We start from the raw sequence: 23,447 nt of genomic DNA, 5'->3' as shown, positions 1-23,447 counted from the left end.
GGTTGAAGTGGTGAACAGATAATGCCTAATGAATTTGGTAAAGCTTTTATCATTTTGTTGCCTTCAATTCATATGATGGGATGTTCAGCCCCACTAAACAGTTCTTGCATCCCTAAAAGATTATTAATTAATTAATTATTAATTTTGTTCAGGTTGTGTCAGTATGTTTGCCAGTGTGATAACAATATTGGTAAAGCACTATGTGAACCCCGCTGCTGGATGGATCTGTCTCGAACTGGAGACTGATATCTGGATGTCTCATGATGAGGGCAGTGTTGAAAGAAAGAAAGAAAGAAAGAAAGAAAGAAAGAAAGAAAGAAAGAAAGAAAGAAAGAAAGAATTTTCTTGTGTATCTAGACTTTTGTGTAAAGGCTACAATTAAATAACGTTCTTAATAAATAATGCACCTTGATTAAAGGACAAGTGTCTGTATATTTGCGTGTCCATCTGGTTGCTATGTCTCTGCTACCCAACAGATGGCGCCACACAAATATTAGTGCTGCTTTTATGAATCCCATATCAAATGGCACATAACAGAGTGTTTTATCTTGGTAGAGTAATATATAAATTGCTCTACTTTCCCCTATTGTATTATTAACATCATTAACAATCTCACAGACTTACCACTGTATATAACGTCTCCCCACCTTACCTTCTATATCTATAACCTCAGGCAATTAGATGTAGTAAAAAGACAAGCAGGAGTTCAGTTACACATAAAATAATGTATTACTGATAATATTCATAAATAATAACAAAATGCAAAGTACATTTGAATATTGGCAACCATACAACCTGATAAAATGGTGATGTGTAATTCAGGTGGCACACAGACTTGTAGTTACTTAAAATGTCTCTAGTTAAGGCATCATTGGTGCTCAGCTTTTAGCCACATGTCTGTTCAAAATGGCTGACGCTGTGCTCTTCATTGTGTTGTCTTCAGTTCATGGTGTGATGGTCTTCTTCAGTTGTTAGCAAGAGAAAGATACTTCTACATCATCACAGGTTAGCAAGAGATATGCTTCTTCGTCATTTGTTGGTAAGAGAGAGAGAATGTGGTTGAGCATGCAAATTTATAGGTTTTCTGTCCAACCCCTACAGCCAATAGGATATCATGGTACTTAAAGGCCTCTGAGACAAGCCAATTCCAAACAGCCATACCTCAGACCAATGGGGAGATAGTAAATCTTAACACCTGCAAAAGACCATATGATAAACTAACCTGGCTCAGTGTGGGGATGAAAGAAAGGCTTTAACAAAGAAATACTCATCAAACTGATTTAAGACACATTCCCCAAATCCTGTCATAAAATTACAAAGAAAAGTTGTAAACGGGTGGGCAAACAAGAATGCCTCTCACCAAAGTAACACTAATTTACATTGCTTTGCCTAAGTTACAAATAAAGACATAAAAAACATTTATCAAGTTATATGCAAAATCTTACATCACAACACAGAGATGCTGCAAATGTTTACTCTGAATATGTCCAACAGAGTGTAACTGCTGGATGGACAGAAATCAGCTTATCCACCTAAATAAATGGACAACTGCCTGTGGTTGTAGAAATCCTTATATTATTTGCACAATATAAACAACAGTTGCCACAACTACTATATGCCTCTACAATAATAGCGAGGAATCCATGTTCCTGGCAGAGTTTTAGTCTTCATTTCTTCAATGTGTCTAATTATCGACTATGGTATTGGACTGTTTATTCAGTGCATACTTTGTTACTGACTGAAACTGCATCATGACAACACCATTTTATACCTCCTTCACTTCTACATAAGCCTCATGATAAAATGAAAAGGCACATACAGCCTACCTGCGACCAACAGAAACGCTCTCGCCGCCTACTTACTAACACCAACTCACAGAAGCAGAAACATCGACATCACACTAGACCAACCAGCACCGCGAGATGCCTTAGTACAACAAAGACAACATATGACAAATCACAGAGCAACATTAGCCGAAGATCAGCAGCAGCAAGTCTTGCACCTGGACAGTGAATGAAAATGAATTACCCAAACAACCTTTCTGAAGAGCAGCGGCAAACTACCAGACAACAAGAAACATTACGACGGAAAAACTCCAGGGATTCCATAACATTGACAACTCAAAACAAGATACAATAATCCCTCGCTATATCGCGCTTCGACTTTCGCGGCTTCACTCTATCGCGGATTTTAAATGTAAGCATATCTAAATATATATCACGGATTTTTCTCTGGTTCGCGGATTTCTGCAGACAATGGGTCTTTTAATTTATGGTACATGCTTCCTCAGTTTGTTTGCCCAGTTGATTTCATACAAGGGATGCTATTGGTGGTTGGATGAGAAGCTACCCAATCAGAGCATGTATTACGTATTAAATAAAACTCCTCAATGATATAAGATATGCTTCCCTGCGGTGCTTTGCACACTTCAAAGCTCTAACAGCCCGTATTGATTTTTGATTGTTTGCTTTTCTCTGGGGCGGCACGGTGGCGCAGTGGTAGCGCTGCTGCCTCGCAGTTAGGAGACCCGGTTCGCTTCCCAGGTCCTCCCTGCGTGGAGTTTGCATGTTCTCCCGTGTCTGCGTGGGTTTCCTCCGGCGCTCGGTTTCCTCCCACAATCCAAAGACATGCAGGTTAGGTGGATTGGCGATTCTAAATTGGCCCTAGTGTGTGCTTGGTGTGTGGGTGTGTTTGTGTGTGTCCTGTGGTGGGTTGGCACCCTGCCCAGGATTGGTTCCTGCCTTGTGCCCTGTGTTGGCTGGGATTGGCTCCAGCAGACCCCGTGACCCTGTATTTGGATTCAGCGGGTTGGAAAATGGATGGATGGATGGATGCTTTTCTCTGCCTCGCTCACTCTCTCTCTGACATTCTCTGCTCATGATGGAGAGGGTGTGAGCAGAAGGGCTGTTTGCACAGAGGCTGTTTGTTTAGAAGATACGGACGCGCCTGTAAAAATGCTGAAAGACTACCTTCACATTGATCCCTTCATTGCGGCTGCTTTATTGCGGTGCTTCGTATACTGAAAAGCCCAACAGCACGTATTGATTTTTGATTGTTTGCTTTTCTGTCTCTCTGTCTCTCTCTCTCTGACATTCTCTGCTCCTGATGGACACTCCTTTGAAGAGGAAGATATGTTTGCATTCTTTTTAATTGTAAGAAAGAACTGTCATCTCTGTCTTGTCATGGAGCACAGTTTAAACTTTTAACTAAAGGGTGTTATTTCATGTCTAGAGGGCTCTAATAATGTTAAAAACGTATTTAGAAGGTCGTAAACAGGTTTTCTATGCTCTAACTGCGAAAATATTAGATTTATAAATAAAGAATCCTACTCGTGGAAATTCATTTATCTGTCTGGAGCGGATCAACCACTATAAACAAGGGTTTACTGTATAACTGTGCAGAGAATATTTATAAACAGTATGGGAGAGTTTCTAAGGCCTTAAAATATATAAAAATAACCATACAAACATATGGTTTCTACTTCATGGATTTTCACCTATCACGGAGGGATTACTGTATTCCCTTTATATTACAGTGTAGGCAACTCCCGTTTGTTTAGCATATTGTATGACTATATCCAAGTCACAACGACAAACATTTAATGGCGTCAGAGTTTATTTGCCAGGCCCCATTTTTACCCATGGCCAGTTGTACACAACATTTTCCAGAGTTAAACGTACAGATACTTGTGGGTTACACACAGTGGAATATTTTCGCTCACAATAATATCTATGCAACAAATTATGTTTTCTGAGAATTCTTCTAGATGTCGGTATACTCCATTATCTGACGCCACGCTTCACACATACTGACTTACTGTTTGTGTGCCCTGCATTTCCTTCTTATCCAATATGTTCTGCTAACCTCTTCGTGTCACACTTTGTACTGTAACTGTTCCTGCTGTTGTAACTGACTATAATAACATCCCTTATTCTAATGTTGAGTCTTCTGACAAATCACTGCTTATTAAAATAATCTCCTTTCTTACTCTAACGTAAGATGTTCTTCTCTCCAATCATCATCATTTCATTAATGCTTTTATTCTTACAAAATTTTCAGAAGCACGATTTGCTAGTTCGCATATTAATTAATGAAAGAAACTTATCTTATACTAGGACAAGTTTGATGAGATGTCTTTGAAACAGAAACCAGGCTGGAGAAAACTCGTCCATTGCGTCTTTAATTATCTCTTCAGCAAATGCTTGACGAGGAGAGCACTCATTACAGAAGTTCGTAACTAAATGTTCAGAATGGTCAAAAGTTTCACTCCATTTTCACTTCACTCTGTTCTTGGTCCCTACCGTCCTTTCTAATACTTCTTGAGTTCCTGGTTACTTAATAGTCAGCCAACTTCTTGATCCTTTATTCAGACCCTTTTTGTTCTTTGTTGTTCACTTGGCCTTTATGTTGTTTCTTGATATGCTTGAACAAGTTTCTGACATTTATTAATCCTTTCATGCTACTTCTAAGATACTCTACAACAACAGCAACATTTATTTCTATAGCCACATTTTCATATAAATGATGTAGCTTAAAGTGCTTTACAAAATAAAGAAAGAAAAGTTAATAAACATAGTAACAAGGCGCTATATTGCGCCCGACCCAACACAGACTGACAGTGAGGCACGTGTAAAGCAAATATTTATTTTTCTTCATCTGTGCAGCACGCCTTCCCGTGAACCCACAGGCACAACACGTAAACAAGTAAAGCACAAGTCTAAGCACAAAACACTCCCTTCTGGCACCACCACTCCTCCCGTCAAGCTTCGTCCTCCTCCTCCCGACTGGTTTCTGGCCACTTTTATAGACCACCCGGAAGTGCTCCAGGTGCTTGATCACCTGTTTCCAGTTGCACTCCCAGGTGGGGCTGAAGACTCGTCCAGCCAGGCTCAGGGACCCATGCAGTGCCCCTGGCGGCCACCCCGGATCCCAACAGGACTGTGGAGAACTCCATCTCCCATGAAGCCCTGGGAATCTGAGGCACCACCGCCAGCGGGGGCTGCCACCAAGCATCCCAGGGGAGGTATTGAGCAGCTCATGGTTGCTCCCCTGGAACATATATTGAAGGGACGTCCTGGCCGCCACAATATATAAAAATAAGATTAGGCAATACTAAATAACAAAGAATAAAGCAAGGTCCGATGGCTCGGAGGACAGAAAAACAGCAACAATATTCCAGAGGAAAAGGCAGGGGTTCCAAGGCCATGAGCCCACCAGCCCCTAACATAAATGATCTAAGTCAGTCCTCCTGGTTTACAGGCTTCACGTGAAAGAGTTTGATGATGGAGGTCATGTGGACATCTGGCCTCCAATCCATAAATGTAGGGACTGCATGGTGCACTAGATACCTGCTGTAGATGCTGTAGATTTCTTTTAATACGGACAGCAAAACAAATCACTTAACTGTTTGTAATCAGAATATAAATTTAATGTCACTGTGCTCTGTGCAAATATTTTAAATTTGTTTTTCTTTTCTTTCTACACGCTGAGCCAGATTTAGTACAAAGGGGCTCAGCATTTAGAACTGCTAGGCCAAGCATAGGATGAGATAGACAGAGACAAATGGGCAACACGCACTATTTCTGTGTGTTAAAGTCAGCATTGAAATTGAGTCCTCTCTTTGGCTTGTTTGCAATGGCATGATTCACCTAAGTGAGGGCCTGCACATGGAGGAAGAGTATAAAGCCCTGGAACATTGCCCGCACACCTTTGAAGCTGACGTACTTATGGGAAATAACGTCATCTGATCCTGAAAATCCTTCCAGTGCAGCGAAAATGGCAGACTGCATACATCAGGCTCCCACCTCGGTGATAGTCTTGTCATTGGCTACCTCGTCTGTTATGCCGTGTAAATCGTCATTAAACTCTCTCAATTAATATATCAGAAAAGGAGTGGAAAGTAGCAATGCAGAGAATTCACTCGAGCTCCATATGCTAAAGCATACAATTATACAACTCAAAATTATATATCGAGCACATCTGTCTCGACTAAAACTCTCCAAAATGTTTCCAGGACATGATCCAACCTGCGAACGCTGCAAACTAGTGCCAGCCTCACTGGGTCACATGTTCTGGGCCTGCACCAAATTAACATTATTCTGGACAAAAAATTTTAATTACCTGTCAGACAGCCTTGGACTCACAATCCCTCCTAACCCATTAACAGCTGTGTTTGGGGCTCTTCCAGAGGGGCTTAAAGTGGAGAAAGACAAACAAATTGTGATTGCATTCACTACACTGTTGGCACGCAGACTCATTCTGCTAAACTGGAAGAACCCAAACTCTCCTCTTTTAAGTCAGTGGGAAACCGATGTGTTATATTATTAGAAATTGGAAAAATCAAATACTCAGTTAGAGGATCTGTACAGAAGTTTTTCAAAACTTAGCAGGATCTAATCAGTAATATTTTAAAATAAGTTCATAAAGCACAGAGAATTTTTTTAAATTATGTTTAAATTTATGTTATGTTATGTTTTAAAGTATGTTTACAAGCCTTAAATTTAACGTTATTTGGCTTGCTCTCTCTTCTCAGGGGTGGGGATCGATCTGTTCTTAACTCAATTTTTCTTTTGTAAAATCTTGGTTGCTTTGTATGGATTGTAATAAAATTAATAAAATAAAAATAAAAATAAATAAATAAATAAATCGTCATTAAAGAAAGCCAAGTTATTTTCTCTTATGTGATTTCTTACCACCGTATCACTATTGGAGGGTATCGCCTTTTAATATTATATCAATATAGTCTCGGTTACTTAAGACGCCCAATTAAAAAGAACTTATTCCAACCAGGAGCTGGCCCCTAGAGGAAACACTGTTGTCACCTCCAAATTATTCTCTCCCACTGTCTGTGTATTTGTGCATCTGTGTGTCTGTCCGGATGCTGTGTCTCTGTTATACGCCATTTGGTTTAGGACTTGTAAAAACACTGCTAATGTTGATGATGCGCCATCTTTTGGGATGAGAAATGCGACACGCTTTATTATGACATGCATTCCAAAATACATTGAAACAGATGTTGTGCTGCAAACGTTAACGCTGACGTCTACGGTGATTATTTAGATTTCATCCTGTCTTTCAAAGGTAGCACAGCTAGTGGTTTAAGTAAACAAAGTAAATACAAATAGCACTAATTTAACAAAATGAATCTTTATAATTAAAACTGCAATACCTTCTATCTGTCTTTTAATTTGTTTTTGGCTTTGTTTGAATTTATTTATCCCTTTTCCTTACTCTGGACCTCGATTCAACCTCCAGTCTGTTTGTTTATCTGTTTGTTTCTTGGCCAATTATATAAAATGGCTCGTAATTTTAATGAAATTTTACGCATATGTAGCTTGCCATTGGTCCATCTTAGCATACAGTGTAGGTTATATGACATTTCAAAAAATGTAAATGGGATCGCAGCTACAATGGGGTGAAAATAAATGTATCACAACTTCATCAGATATTTCCAGCCATCCATCCATTTTCCAACCCACTGAATCCGAACACAGGGTCACGGGGTCTGCTGGAGCCAATCCCAGCCAACACGGCGCAAGGCAGGAGCCAATCCCGAGCAGGGCGCCAACCCACCGCTGATCAGATATTTCCTTTGATACATACTACAATCTCGACTTTAAGGCCTTTCAATGGAAACGTTGTATCAAACTAGTTCAGCTGATGATAGTGAAGTTGTCATATTGGGTAGGCTTGGCCCTACTCACAGTGAAGGTGACACTCCATGTCACTGATTCAATGGAATGAATGACAAGCGGAGGAAAAGACTTCAATTAAAGAATTGTGGATCAATCAAAATGGTTATGTCTAATTAAACATCATTTTGTGTTTCCATTATTACTGTTCATGCAATTTAAAATACCGGCTTCATGGAGTCTGAAGAATTTCACTGGGAGTCCTAATGGGAGGGTGAACGCCTACAAAATCAAGCTGTTACTCCAAAACAGTAGACTTTCATGAAAGTTTGCTTGTGTATTACATTTAACTGAGCTTAACATGGACACCTTGGAAACTTTCAAAAGGAGACCAATAGTAGGAACAGCACAAAAACCAGACGTTCTGCCCAATCTAATAATAGGATTGATACATTTTATTTATACAGGGCCTTTCTCATGCTCAAGGTGCTTCACGCCATTTCATTGATTCAATTATTTAAAGAAGCTGTCCAATGTATTAATGAGGGATTAAACATCTAGTCATGAAGCCGCAGTACACTAACAAGTAGCATTCGTGGCTCTAACTCATCAAGGATTCAGGGACTCCAATCAAACACAGAAACAACACATTCTTGACGCATGAAAGCGGAGACATTAATGGAGAGGTCATGGAGATGACAGACAGGTCAGCCGGCAAAGACAAGAGGCCAGCATTTCAAAACAGAAACATTTGCTTTCATACCTTAATCCAGTATATTTATGTGTAAGCCCCCAAATTACGTTTATTTCCTTTTTAATGTCTTTTTCGTTCACGCTTTAATTCTTTGATAGTTACTGGTAATATTGTCATTTATGTGTATTCGTTATATATTTTGTCACTTTTGTTAATTGTTTGGTTTCCATGTGTTGATCAGTTTTCTGCCCTGTCCCTTTTGTTTTGTGGGTGGTTCCCAGGAGGCGGGCTACCTGTCAGTCTCTATTTGGGGCTGCACCCATTCCTATAAAGGCTCACAGGTAGTGCAGACCCTTGCTGTTCATTGAATGTGACTGGTGATTTGTGGGTCCTCATTTTGATTCTTTGTTTCTTTGTATTTACACTTTTCATGACTTCTGTAACGGTTCCAAAGATTCTGATTTCTGGTTTTGTTTTGGGACTTGTTTGCTGAGGATTGCCTTTCAGGATACCCTTTTGACTCCTTTTTGATGTTTTTTCAGTACAGTAATCCTCGCTATATCGCTTTGACTTTCAGCGGTTTCGCTCTATCGCGGATTTTATATGAAAGCATAACTAAATATATACGCGGATTTTTCGCTGCTTCGGGTTCTGTGGACAATGTGTCTTTTACTTCCTGTACATGCTTCCTCAGTTGGTTTGCCCAGTTGATTTCATACAAGGGACGCTATTGGCGGATGACTGAGAAGCTAACCAATCAGAGCACGCAGTTAAGTTCCTGCCTGCTGAATGCAGTGTTAACCAGGAAGTCTCGTCTCGCTCATTCAGCATCAACGTGTTTCGCTGTGTAAAGAGTTGTGCTCTTTTGTGTTTATCTTTGTGTATAGTCAAGTCCTTCATTATGGCTCCAAACGATCTGCTACTGCTTCAGGGGCCGTGCCTAAGCGCAAACGGAAGATGTTAATGATTGCGAAAAGGTAAACGCTTTGGATTTGTTGAAGGCTACGATTCTTTTATTTAAAAGTAGGAAAGGAATATAAGCTCTACGCCGCAGTGTCCTTTTAACCAGGGTGCAAAACGAGTTGTAAGTGGATGTAATAAGGCAGTAGTCTGGATGGAATCTGCTTTAGGGATTTGGATTGAAGAAGAACAACGGCAGTGCTACACAATCGCCTGAAGTGGCTCCTTTAGAAGAGCTGTAACGCTCTCCTTTGTTGTGCAGTAAAATAAAACTCATCGTTATCGGACAAGTCATCGTGTCATTGTTGGTGAGTAACCATAATTAATTTTCTACTTACAGTACTTAGTACATGTACGCGTTGCGTTTAGTGTCACTGTACACACATTTACTTTATACTATTTTTGTTGTATTGTGCGTATTTATTGCTGGTGGCATGTCTATCGTAATGGCTGTAACATATGTGCTATCGGAGACACTCAATATCTTTAAAATAATATTTAGGTTTTACTGTATATAAACAGTGTGTTTATATACATAATTTCAATGAATCTTACCTAATATCTAAGAGAATACAAAGGAATTATACTGTATAACTCTGTGGGAATATTTATAAACAGTGTGGGAGAGTTTATAAGGGCTTAAAATATAGAAAAATAACCATAGAAACATATGGTTTCTACTTCATGATTTTCACCTATCGGGGGTCTGGAGCAACCCGCGATCGAGGAGGATTACTGTATTATTATTTCCATTTTCTTAATAAAGTTTCTGGTTGGACTTGTCTCTGTACAAGCCGGAGTTTCATAGCACTTTGTTTTGTGAAATATATTTTGATATGTTTGAGACTGTTCTTTGGCATTTTGCTCTTTAAAGGCCATTCTGAGGCCTAGACAAGCGTGAAGCCAAGTGAATTCCTAGGGTCAGGCTGCCCTAGGGTGAGACCCATTTTTGGGCAGGCCAGTTAGGTTTCTGGCCTTTTCTTTCTGTGCCATTTTGAAGGCCTCACATATTTGTAATCTTTTGGTATCAAATTCACAACAATATATAACCAAAAATGAGACAGTGAATCATAATATAATGGGAGGTTGTTCTTAATTTTTGTTGACTATTGGTTAAGACATTAAATAAGATATACATGTAATTTTTTACCCTGAAGAATCTTGTGTTACTTTTATTTCGTTCCAAAAATGTTTCTAAAAGCATTCAATTATTTTATGTTTTGTTTATTTTCCAGTGATTAGCATCACTTATTGCCATGACAGACATTCCCAGAATCTCTCAGGAATGTGTGATAGGTGATGTCATCAAATACAGACTGACATGCCTGGCTGTAAATGATCTGAGATCAGAATCTACAGTTTTTCCATCTTTGTGTTTTAATTTTTCATTAGCAATTTGAGTTCAAATGACTGATAGTTTTGTTTCCTGCTATGAATTTGACACATTTCATGACCACATGTGCCTCCTGGTCGTTATTCTCAAAAATGATCATTTTGTCTTTCCTTGAGCCAGAACAACATGGAACTAGGAATGTAAGCCCAAATAATGTGGGGTGCTTATTGAACACAGTTGGAATGTCAAAGGACAGAATGCTGAATTAAAAAGAACAATGGGCAATTCTCAATGACGCCTACACTTCAGACATGAGTCATTATTATCTGAAACACAGGAACACAACACAGGACAAACAATTCTAAATAAACAGATTTATTTGAATTTTCAAATTATAATGAACTAGCCGTCCGCCACGTAGTAGTGAAACAGGACAGTGAGCAAGCCCCGCCGTACTCCTGACGTCACGCTTCCCCCTGCCCTTGGCCCGCAGCCTCTGTCTTGGATTAACATAAATATATCACTCCTGCAAACAAAGATTCTTAGCGCAATGAGAGAAGTCGCAAAATCATCCGGAATGTTCAAGCAAATTATAGAACAAAACCCAATCTAAATCCATTAAGTAGTTCTCTCGTGAAAGGCAGACAGACAGACATTAGATTTTATATATAGAGAGATACGTTTAACGTTCCTATGATGGGGTATTTATCAAATCTTTTTCTTATTTATGAATTTATTTGAAAATAAACTGGACACTTCACTGTTATACACGTAGAGGGGTCCTAAAGAGAAGTGCATTTCAGATGAAAGCTAAAAATCACTTGACAAGGAAGACTGTGGGAGTCTGGAGAAATATGGCGTTGTGAAGCTGAATCGGATAGCCTAGTGGCTTTAAAAGGGGCTACGTGATAACAAAAAGGGACGACAGAGGGAGGACGGCTACACATAGACAGGCCCACCTGTGTGTATGACGGTGCTACTCATGTTTAACTACTTGCAAAGAGACTGACTCCAAACCAGCCAGATGTACAAAATAAAGACAAAGACGGCGGTGCAAACACTAAGTTACCGGTAACTCCTCATTCCAAACAGAAAACAAGCAGACAGACAGACACTGGTCTGCCTCTCCCATGGACAACCATTACATGAGCCATTTATTATTTATATAACTTAAAGGTAGATAAGAAGAACTTCCATAACAGATCAGGTTGATTGTAGGACATAAGAGTTTTGGTTTCCTCACCTGCAATCTGAAGGCACTGATGACACAGAAATGTGCTGCTCTCCTCCTCACTTCTACTAAAACGGCAGTCATACCAGACTACGTCAGCTGCTGAGACGTTCGACAGGCTCAGTGAGAAGTTACCACGTGACAGTTCAGATCTGAAAAGCTGCGTTCGGCCTCGGAACTGGGGGTCCTGATTTGACAGATGATCCTCTCCTTTGACGAATGCGTGAACGATGTCACCTTTAGATGTTTCCCATTCGAGTGAGATGTCCTCTGTCTTTAAGGACTCTGTAGTGTGCAGAGAGCAGGGGATCTGAACTGTCTCTCCAATAATGGCAGGCAGGCAGTCTTCAGCTGAAATTTGAAAAGCAGATAACAACAAATCAAGAGAAGGAAGCTGGAACGTTTTAGATTTACGTGGATTTACTTAACAACATTCACGGGCAAACATATGAGAATCAAACATCACCAAAACACTAAACATACATAAAAGTAAGTTTGACTCCTAATGGCAGTGGTTCAGAAAAGGCTGGAAATGGTCATTCAGGAGAGGCCTTCTCGGTGGACATTATGGGGGCACTGAAATACACCAAGACGACACCGTAAACTAAAATGTGGTGCACCTTTAAACAAGATCTCAGTCTGCTTTTAAAGATCTGAACTCCTTTCTATTAAAGTGCGATGATGTGCCCACTTGCTGATCGTTTTCATGAAGTCCTCCTCTTCACTCCTCCGGCCATCTCCTTCTCTTTACCTCACACCAGTTGAGTTTTTTGTCCCACTCTCCTCTCAACTCTGTGGTCTTCTGGCCTCTGCAAGTCAAGTAGCTTTAAGCGCCATACCTACATCACTTTAAGCTAAGCCTTAAATTCACACATATTCTTGGTCTCCATGTACTCATATGAGCCTTCATTTCACCTAAAAGTGCAAGGTCTCCAAGCAAGAGGTCTGATTGTCTCTCGCATTTCATGGCCAGTCTGTATTATTTTTCTCTTCTGAGTTAGTGTTCCTTCTAGAAGATATTTCCACCTCCATCATTCCCCTTCTTGGCCTCCATGTCTTTCTTAGTAGAGGTTTGGCCAACCCTGGCATCTGGTGCTCTGCCTGCCCTCTGGCCTCCTGAGCCCTTCAGGCTCCCTCTGACCCAGTCATACATTTGGTCACTCAGAACACACACAGCCTCACTTTAGTGACACCAGTGCTTCCACAATGGCAAATACAGGTCCTGTTCAGCTTCCAGTGTGACTCCCCCTTCACCCTAAAGGTTGATTTAGACCCTAATTCTACCATTTGCTATGCTGGTGGTATTCCTGCCCTAGAGAAGATCTTGCCAGCTGGGCAGCGGTCTCATTCCAGCCCATCAAATTATTATAACGTTCTTAAACATACTTAAACTCTGAAACTCCACACCAAGCACAGATCCTAGTGACAGTAGAGATGACCACTACCTCCTCATCAAAGTGCTGCTGGCTAAACTGATTAATTATCCTTAAAATTAAGTCATCATGTGCCATAAAGTTTCTAAAAGCTGAACAACGAGAGGTGGCAACCAATGAGTCCTCATTCTGGAAGTACAATGCCTATAATGCAGTGACAAAGAGTAAGGAACGCAGGTCATTCGGCAGACGTCTCATTCTTTACATACCGCAACAGATTATAAAAATGGAAATAAAGGCTGGAGATTGTGCCTGCCCTCGTCATGCCTGTAAACCAGTACCCACAGGAACCAATCTGGTGAGGCTGCACATTATTGAGTGTCACAAGAAGAGGTGAGCTCGTGATAGTTTGAAAATGTGAAACTGTGCTAGAAAATCATCATGCAGTAGCATTTGTCTTGCCCTGCGATTTCTAGTCATGTAAATTGACATGCGGCATTGACAAGATCTGCCACTTCAGTCGACAAGTCTGACATCTCCTTCGACTAGAAGTCATGCGATGAGACATTGGACAAAGATGCTTGAATGCAACACCCACCATGACAGATACAGAATATCTTAATAAAATCACATTCAGTACTCACCATAGGCATCAGCTAGTGACAGTAGAATAAGACAGAGATTCCTCCACATGTGGGCCATTTATTCTAAAATCAAATAAAAACTAAGAATAAGTGACATGAAAGTATTTTAGAGAAGAGAAATACAAATGAGGACAACTGAAAAGAGTGAGCATGTGCAGAGGAGGAGGAGGAGGGGAGAGTACAGGGTGACCATTGTCTCCGGTGTCTGTCTGTTCCTGTGTGTTCCTATTTATCAATTTAATGACCTTTAATACACTTCTGCACTTACCTCTAAATGCTAATGTCTGAGCCAAAACTGCGACCTGGTTTTTCAAGATTTACTGATAATCATGGAGCTGTAAACCTAAACTCCTCCCATGGACCCATGTTACAAATGTACGATATTTTATAAAACATTTGTGGAGCTCAAACGTCACTCGCGTACAGTCATTTTAGATGATTGTGAACTCTTGCTTTATGGAAAAGGAGAGTGAAATTGCTTGAGAATGCCTGTAGCGGTAAAATCTGATCAAGTCTAACTCACTTATTGCTTATGACCAAGTGATACAACAGTACATGACGTAAAATACAGTGGGGAACATAAGCACTGAACGTGTTAACGTTTTTCTCAGTAAATATATTTCTAATGGGCTATTGGCATGAAATTTTCACCAGATGTTGGTAACAACCTAAGTAATCCACACACACAAAGAAATCGAAACAAACAAGTTATGTGTAATAAAGTGGAATGATACAGAGAAAGAGTATTGAATACGCTTACCGAAATGTATTTCATAGTTCGTAGAAGAGCCTTTGTCGGTAATGACAGCTTCAAGACGCCTCCTGGATGGAGAAACAAGCCTCATGCACTGCTCAGGTGTGACTTCTTCCTCACAAAATGTCTTCTAATCTTGATGATTCCGGGGGTCTCTTCTATTGATCTTTAGTTCTTTCCATTGATTTTTAATTGGATTTAAGTTGGCTGATTGACTGGGCCATTCTAGCAGCTTGATGTTCTTTATTCTCTGAAAACCCATTGAGAGTTTCCTTGGCTGTCTGTTTGGGATTCTTGTCTTGCTGAAATGTCCCCCCTCATTTCATTTTCAGCATCCTGGTAGATGGCAGCAGATTCTTATCAGGAATGTCACACTACAATTCTCCATTCATCCTTCCTTCAATCATATGAAGTCTGACAAACAGTTCCACACCATGATGTTCCCACCTCCAAACCACTGTTGGTGTGATGTTTTTGGGGTGATGTGCAGTGCTATTTCTCCTTCAAGCATGGGGTGTGCAGTGACATCCAGAGAGATCCATTTTGGTCTCATCTAACCAGACTCTATTCTCCTACTATTTCATTGGCTTGTCCAAATGTTTTAAATGAGCTTCAACATGCTTCTTCTTCAGCAGTGGAGTCTTGTGCAGCGAGCATGCATGGAGGCCATGGCGGTGGAGTGCATTACTTACTGTACCTGCTAATTCCAGGTCTTTCTGAAGCTCTCTGCGAGTGGTCCTTGGCTCTTGGACAACTCTTCTGAATATTCTTTTGACAGAAAACTGGCAAGCAGCCCCAGGTTGTGGCGGTTTATGGTGAAATGATGTTCTTTCCAAGTCTGGATTACGGCCCCAACAGTGCTCACTAGAACATTCAGCTGTGACCAATGCCTTCAGTATGTTTGTGAAGGTCTTGAGAGAGCTCTTTACGTTTACCCATCATGAGATGCTTCTCGTGTGACATCTTAGGAATGAGAAACCTTTTATAGGCCATCAATTAGGACTAAAGCAGCTGATATTCATTTGCACTGATTGATCAGGATTTCTTTCTAAATTCTGATTGATTTCAGCTCGTTTCTTGGCTTTTTGCACCTCCTTTTCTTCACGTGTTCAATACTTATTCCCTGTGTCATTCCACTTTATTACACCATCACTGATTTTATGGACTGATTTGTTTTGATTTCTTTTATGTGAGGATAACTTGGGTTGTTACTTTTCTGGTGAAAATGTCACGTCAATAATCCCAATAGAAATAGATTTACTAAGAAAAACATTGACGCGTTCGATACTTTTTTCCCCACTGTAAATGCTAATAATGTCTGAGCCAAAACTGAGACCTGGTTTTTCAAGATTTACCGATAATCATGGAGCTGTAAACCTAAACTCTTTCCAAGGACCCATGTTGCAAATGTAGGATATTTTCTAACATTTGTGGAGCTCAAACGTCACTTGGACGTCACCTGCTCTGTGGAAAAGGAGAGTGAAATTGTTTCAGAATACGTGTAGCGGTAAAATCTGATCAAGTCTAACCCACTTAGTGTTTATGACCAAGCGATACTACAGTATATGACGTAAAATATGTCAGTTCCGATCCATTAGACATGTGGCAACAATGTGTTCTCTAATTCACGCTCATGTAGTGCCTGTCACTGCTTTTGAAGGAAACAAAGAAAATGAAAATCTACGCAAGGTGCATTTCAGGTTATTCGACAAAATGAATGGTTTGGTGAGGAGATGGAGAGAAGATTCATTACTAAGACATTGTGCTCATCAGGCAATAACTAAACTGTTTACAGCACTGAAGAACTCACGATACCCAAGCTTGAAATATACACTCAGTGGGCAGATTATTAGGAATGCCTGAACACCTGCCCCTCCATGCAGTTCTCTCATCAGCCAATCATGTGGCAGCAGCTAAATACATGAAATGCTATGGATACAGGCCAGGAGCTTCAATTCAAGTTCACACCAAACTTCAGAATGTGATCTCAGTGATGTCAACTATGGCATAATGGTTAATGCCAGATGAGCTGGTTTGAGTATTTTGTCACGGCTGATCTCCCTGGATTTCCAAACACAAGAGTGTTAAGAGTTTACTCAGAATGGTATGGAGCACAAAGAACATCCAGTGAGTGGCAGTTCTGTGGACAGAAACGCCTTGTTGAAGGGAGAGGTCAGAGGAGAAGACCCAGAATGGAACAACCTGGTAGAAACGTGACGTAACTCAGATAACCCCTCTGTACAACCGTAGTAGTCAGCAGAAAAGCATCTCAGAATGCACCTTGAGGAGGATGGGCTATGCGTAACTACAGAAGACCAATCACTGAGCCAAGGACAGAAAGCTGAGGCTGCAGTGGGCACAGACTCACCAAATCTCCACAGGTGAAGTCTGAGAAAACATTGCCAGGTCTGAGGAATCTCGATTTCTGCTGAGGCACACAGATGGTAGGGTCAGAACAGCATGAATCCATGCACCCAACCTGCCTCGTGTCAAATGTCCAGGCTTTCTTGGCCTACTAACTCATAGCTTGAATGTCATGGCCTATTTGAGTATTGTCACTGTCCTTGTCTATCTCTCCATGACAACAACTTAACTATCTTCTAATGGCTTCTTCCAGTATGATAATGGATGAAGTCAGAAAACAAAGTCATCTCAAATCGGCTTCATTCAGAACATGTCAACGAGTTCAGTGTTCTTCAGTGGCCTCCCCAATCATCTAATAGAGAAAAATTTGGAAATAGAAATTTCACAACTTACAAATCTGCAAAAACTGTGAGGTGTAATCATCACAACGTGGACCAGCCTATGTGGAATCCAGGCTTGAAGGGCTGAGGCAAAAGGAGGTCCTGCCCAGTGTTAGTGCAGTGGTCCTTTTGCTCTTTGAGTGTAGAATAAACCTCAAGAACGAATGTCCATCAACTGACTGAGCACAGAACTGTGGGTCGTGCAATGCTGCGCAACATTTCCAGAATCCCCCACAATGCAGGTTTTAGAGGGTGATGCTGCCATGATGTGTGTGTTTCTGTGTGGTCACACAGTCTTAAAAAAAGCTCAGGTCTCTGGGTTCAGGGGCTCCCATTGAGCGTGCCCCTCCGAGGCCCAGTGCTGATAACTAATTTATGTCTTGGTAGCAATTACACATTTTCATAACATCTCTACAAGATTTGTTTTCATCTATCCATCCACCTATTTTGGGTCCAGTAAAAGGTTGCTAGGGTAAAAGCCTATCCCATAATGTCCTGAGCACAACTCATTCACATACTGCAACAAGCTTCACAAAACCTTCCCACTTTCTCATCATCTTCCAGATTTTCATTATTAAAACAAGGATACAACAATGGCAGCTCGGCTGCCATCCAGAAGACCCTCCGCCAAATGACAAGTTTTCATCCCATAAAGGATAAGGCAGCCCAGACTGGTAAGGATTTACCTCCGTTTCAGTGCATTGAAATCTCCTACCACAGCAACCAGGATGAAAACTGTAATGAAAAGTCCTCAAAGTGGCAGCAAAATAGCATCCTGTAACAAACAAAGGAAGACATGAGAAAACGTGAACTGGCAGCAAATAAAACGAGAAATGCAATCCCCATGTAGACGTCACTACATCGACTGTTGGACTGACGCCCTTGATCCAAGGTGGCTTTCACCTTTCAGATGTACTCAGCTCTAATTGGAGCACAGGAAGGTGACGTGACCTGCTCGTGGTCACACCCTGACAGTAGCAGGACTGGAACTGACACCCTTGGGGTTTGAAGCCCACAGCCTTAATCACTACGCCCAGTGCTTACCTTTTACATCGCATTTAGAAAAGTGCAGTAGAATCAGATGTACACTTATAGGAAATAAACATATCTTGTATCTTTAGATATTTTATTTTTCACTTTCTATGTGAAGTTTGCTTTCTTAATTGTATCTGAATACAGATAATTAGTATTGTGCTAAATAGACACCAGCATAGATGGCTCTGGCAGGAGCAGCTACTTCACTGGTGTGCCGTTCTACCTTATTATGGTAAGGTATGTGTCCGTATGTGTCCGTCTGGTTGCTATGTCTCTGTCATTCCAACAGATGATGCCTTGCTAACAGTTAGGCCAGCGTCCAGATGGGCACAAGCGTTTACTGTTCATACTTGAATGCAAACTTTATGTAAATCTGGAAGATCTCTCCAGGTGGCAGTGCGAGACATCATCACGGTGAGAAAACGTTCGGCTTTGTGTTGTGAAAATATCTCTGAAAAGGATGGATGTTTAATAATTAAATCCTTCTATCCAGGGATGTGCTCATTCCAGTTAGCATTGGGCACGAGGCAGAAACGATCCTTAGATGAAGCATCAGTTCCTCACAAGGTGAACACAAGCACACGTACACACTAGCGTCATTTTAACATCACCAAATCCCCAAACCTTTATGTCTTTGGAAGGAAACCAGAGCACACTGTGGAAGACTACAAGGAAAACATGAAAACTCCAGGCAGGGAACACCAGAGACATGACTCCCTACTGTGACACAGCAGCGCTACCACTCCGCCACCATGTGTGTTATTATTATCAGTATTCGTTATTTAAATGAAGTTAGCGACTTATCGGTAAAATGTAACATACGTACTTAAATCCATTTCATCATGAAAGTTATATCAGGTATAAATGTAAGGATTCTAAATGTGCAGAGCGCTCGAATATCATAACTTGAATGTGTTCTGTGTGTGAGTCGATGTATGTATGTGTGTATTGTAATAATGAGACAAAACTCATAAAAAGGTTTGGGGTTTTAGCCCCGTATACTGTAATAAAATATCGTCTTTTAGTTCAACAAAACTCATCAGACTTTGAAAAGAGGGATGACAGGACAATTTATACTGCCGGACCGGAAATCAAACTGTGGGATACTGGGAGAATCATGGTGGAGTATGGAAGTATGATGTCATCAAGGGGAAGCAGAGGGTAGAAGTGAACCCAGAAGAGTGCGTCTCTTAAAGTCATCTGGGTGATCTTTACTGCGGCAGCGTCTCGGTCTTTCTGAGGAAGCAAAGAGAGAGTTAGTACGCTGCCGCTGCCCTGCGGACTTGTCACGATGCAAAATGGATTGTTAAGGTGCTCCCAAGCGCTCATGCGTGTCAGTATGTATGGTTGTTTGTCCGCCATACAAATCTGCACGGCGTCCAATCGCCACCAAACTGGGCATTGGGGTCCTTTGTGATCAGGAGGAGGTCATGGGGTATGTTTGGTTGGGAAAAATGTTTGTGCTGAGGCACAGGGCACCTTTCACCAACACAACATACAGCACATGTCCCTGTACTTATCATCAACAAGATGGCACACGTTGCAACAGATGTTAACGGTGGTGCCATCTAGCTGCACATTTGGTCCCTGTGTGTACCATGTAACACATTATAATTGTCCTGCTTTTCGCTAATATACCCATGCCACGAAAAAAAGACGTAGAATTAGGAAGTCCACTTTCGATTCCAGAAAAAGTCAATTTCAAGGGTATCTGAAACGTTACGCAAGACGTGAAGATGTTTTCATGCCAAGAATACCGCTGATTCGAATGATTTACCCTTTGATTTCAAACGACTACAATTTCATGTTCGTTTGGCTTTGGCAATGTCAATTAATAAGGCTCAAGGCCAATCACTGCAAGTTAAAGGCATCAGTTTGGAAAATCCATGCTTTTCATACGGACAACTCTACGTGACATGTTCCAGAGTGGGCAATCCTCAGAATTTGTTTATTTTCACACCATAAGGCAGAACAAAAGTATAGTGTATCCAGAGACTCTGGAATGACCACTTACTGTATATTACAGATTACAATAAAATGTCACTCAGAACACGCTTTGTTCTATTTCTATGTTCTGCTTCTTTCATTTGGGAAATTCACCAGTTATAGATTCCTGAGCAACGCCAGGTACTCCTGCTAGTTAATGATAAAGTAAACTACCAGATTAAAGTGGACATTTCAAGATTAAAGATGAAATTACACTTTAATCACAAAATACTCCTTTTCACTGTGTCTTTATTTTTTTTTCTCTGTGGCTCAAACACAGCGCTGTACATTCTGTTGCTGTTGTGAAGATGCAAAAAAAAAAAAAGACAGCACAGAAGATGGCATGTTAGACCTTTAAAATGTGCCATGTCATTACAATGGGGAATAAGCGACACTTGAATATAAAAGCACCACAAATGCATTTCTATGTCAGCATTTTGCTTCACCACATCGAACCTTTCATCAAACATCGAAGTCGCACATCGATCCCGAAGGATCTCCAGAGGCTTGCTGTCACATGTAGATAGTAAACAGAGACTCTGACGTCACGTTCCGACTTTTAGCACACGGCGCCCGACTTTTGCTGGTACTGCAACTTGCGCGCGTCGCGTTAATTTCTGAGGACCTGCTCAGAGGACACGTGAAATAAATGCTGGGAACGTGTGGCAGCCATGATGCGGGAGTGTGAAGTATAAATGAGCCCTAAGGAGACCTGGGTTTGCATCCCTGGTCCTCCCTGCACTGAGTCTGCATGTTCTCCCCGTGTCTGGGTGGGTTTCCTCTCACAGTCTGAAGACCGGCAGGTATATTGGAAAAGCTAAATTGTCCCTAATGGCTCTAATGTGTGCATGTGTGTGCGTGTATTCACCCTAGCGCCATGTCCAGGTTTTATTCCTGCCTTGTGCCGGATGCTTGCTGACATTGACTCCAGCTCCACCATAACTCCAGTGTAGATTAAGCAAGTTACAAAATGGTATGGTAAGTACAAAGGAAGTGTAGGACCTCTCTGTGCTTAATATGTAGTCATAAATCGTTCTTACAGACTTCAAATAATTCAAACTAAAGTCTTTTTTGTATGCGACTCCTATTACAATCAGTAAAGTTTGAGCCAAGTAACAGACATCTTCGTCACTGTGTCCCAATTCTTTTGCCATCACTTTATTTGCTTAAACTGGCACGGCGGTGCAGCAGTACAAGTAAGAAGACCGGAGTTCATTTCCCAGGCCCTGCCTGTACGGAGTGTGCATGTTGTCCCAAAGACCTGCAGGTTAGGTGGGCTGGTGGTGCTGAATTGATCGTGGTGTGTGTGTGAGTATGTTAGTTAGTCCACCCTGCGATAGACTGGCATCTTGTCCAGGGAATTTTTCATGCCCTGTGCCTGAAGCCTGCCAGCTGCCCTGCACCCCTCCTCAGGATGAAGTGGGTTTTAAAATTGAGTGGATGGATGGATACTTTACTTGCATAGCTCTATTTTGTCATTTTCATTTTAACTGTGGAGTTTGCTCTCTTCATTGTATCTGAATACTGAGAATTAACGATGAGCGGAGCTGACAAAGGTGCAAATGACATGGAAGGGCAGCAGCTACTAAATAAAGGCTTACATACTCACACTGGATGGCACTCTGTCCATTAAGGTAAACAGTAATCCTTTCATAAATTAGCGTCACAGATTGTATGAACTTGTACAATAATAAATGTGATTATAATATACTAGCTGTGTAAGCCTGGGCTCCTTGAAACCATGGATTCTGGCATTTTAATCAATCAATCGCATCGGTTGTGCATTAGGTGGCTAAGCAAGTTTCTCTCTCCTTGGAGGTTTTGTTTTGCCGATGTGTTCGTCTCCATTGTCTATCAGCGCTAAGTGGGGTTCTCTTTTCTCGGCAGTTTCACTTTGGGAACAGAGTTGCTTTCTTTGAGCTTTGTGCTGTAGCATCACACTTCCGGGCTGGACAGACAGACACACAGACAGACACACAGACAGACAGAAACACTTCCACACGTTCAAGTTTATATATAAGACTAGCTGTGTAAGCATGTGCTGTATTAAGCCTGGTCTCCTCGACACTATTGAAATCATCAGAAAGAAAATTGAAATGCAGTTTCGTTTTGAGGACAAGCAGTGAAAGATGCTGAGAAATGAGTCCATGCTTTTGTTTTCAGTCGACTAGATTACTGTAACGCTCTCCTCAGGACCACCCAAAAGACATAAATCGACTGCAACGAGTGCAGAATGCAGCTGCTAGAATCTTAAAAGAAAATCCGAGCACATCTCTCCAGTTTTAATGTCACTACACTGGTTACCTGTGTCATTTCAGGATTGCACTTTAAAATTCTGCTTATGGTTTATAAAGCCTTAAATAATCTCGCCCATCTTATATATCTGAATGTCTGAGCGTCATGCTGTAGCCTCGCACTTCCGGGCCGGACAGACAGACAGGCACACTCACTTCCACGCTTAAACATTTATATAAAAGATAAGAGCCCAGACTTGAAAGTCATCATGCAAAGTAGTGTCCATAGGCACACTGCCTTTGTCGCTGTAAGTTGGCGATACTTGAATTTCTGTTCTCCTCTCGGTCCCTTAGACTGTCCAACTAAATCAGTGAGAAGCTCCTGACATTACCAACATGTCCTTATTGAGTGGCACTCTCCTTTAAATGGCAAAGGTGGCAAGTCAGGGCAAGACCTGCGCAAACTTTAACTATTTTTCCAGGCCAATGTCGAATTTTGTCGACACCAGTGTTCGAGGGGAAGTTGACCACGGGTAGAGGGAGATAATCCGCTGTAAACATCGACAACTGTCACCGTTACGTTATAGGTAGACCCTCCTTATTTGGAGGACCGTTAGACTCGTTGACTTGACGCCAGATCCCTAAGTGTGCGTGAGTGGCAGAGAGTAACTAATATCTAGAATGGCACTGACGTCTGGCAGAGAGTGAAGCGAATATGCAAAGACAAATACTGGTGTTGACGACTTTTCTGCATATATTTTATTATTTTGACTTGGACTCTGTCTTGTCAGACTCGATTTTGATGCAAGTGATCTGGAGATCGAGATC

General features: G+C 41.2%; 1 protein-coding gene across 3 annotated transcripts in view; it reads right to left on the bottom strand.

The window, feature by feature from the left end:
- Window positions 1-23,447, bottom strand: part of LOC120517183 (ICOS ligand-like) — a 90,384-nt gene that overhangs the window by 35,804 nt on the left and 31,133 nt on the right. The window contains exons 1-3 of one of the 3 annotated variants that reach the window (XM_039739365.1): window positions 18,051-18,169; window positions 13,867-13,929; window positions 11,862-12,200 (exon numbers count right to left, since the gene is read on the bottom strand). The exons of the other annotated variants lie outside the window; for them this stretch is intronic. Of the exons in view, the coding sequence (XP_039595299.1) occupies window positions 11,862-12,200; window positions 13,867-13,924 (397 nt within the window). The 5' untranslated portion in view covers window positions 13,925-13,929; window positions 18,051-18,169. Of the gene's footprint in view, window positions 1-11,861; window positions 12,201-13,866; window positions 13,930-18,050; window positions 18,170-23,447 lie in introns of those variants that run through there. 3 annotated transcript variants of the gene reach the window in all.

Source organism: Polypterus senegalus, chromosome 1, assembly GCF_016835505.1.
Source record: "Polypterus senegalus isolate Bchr_013 chromosome 1, ASM1683550v1, whole genome shotgun sequence".
In the NCBI taxonomy this organism is placed as follows: Eukaryota; Metazoa; Chordata; class Cladistia; order Polypteriformes; family Polypteridae; genus Polypterus; species Polypterus senegalus.
Note: the sequence above shows the minus strand (reverse complement) of the source record. Positions and strands in the feature narration are given on the sequence as shown.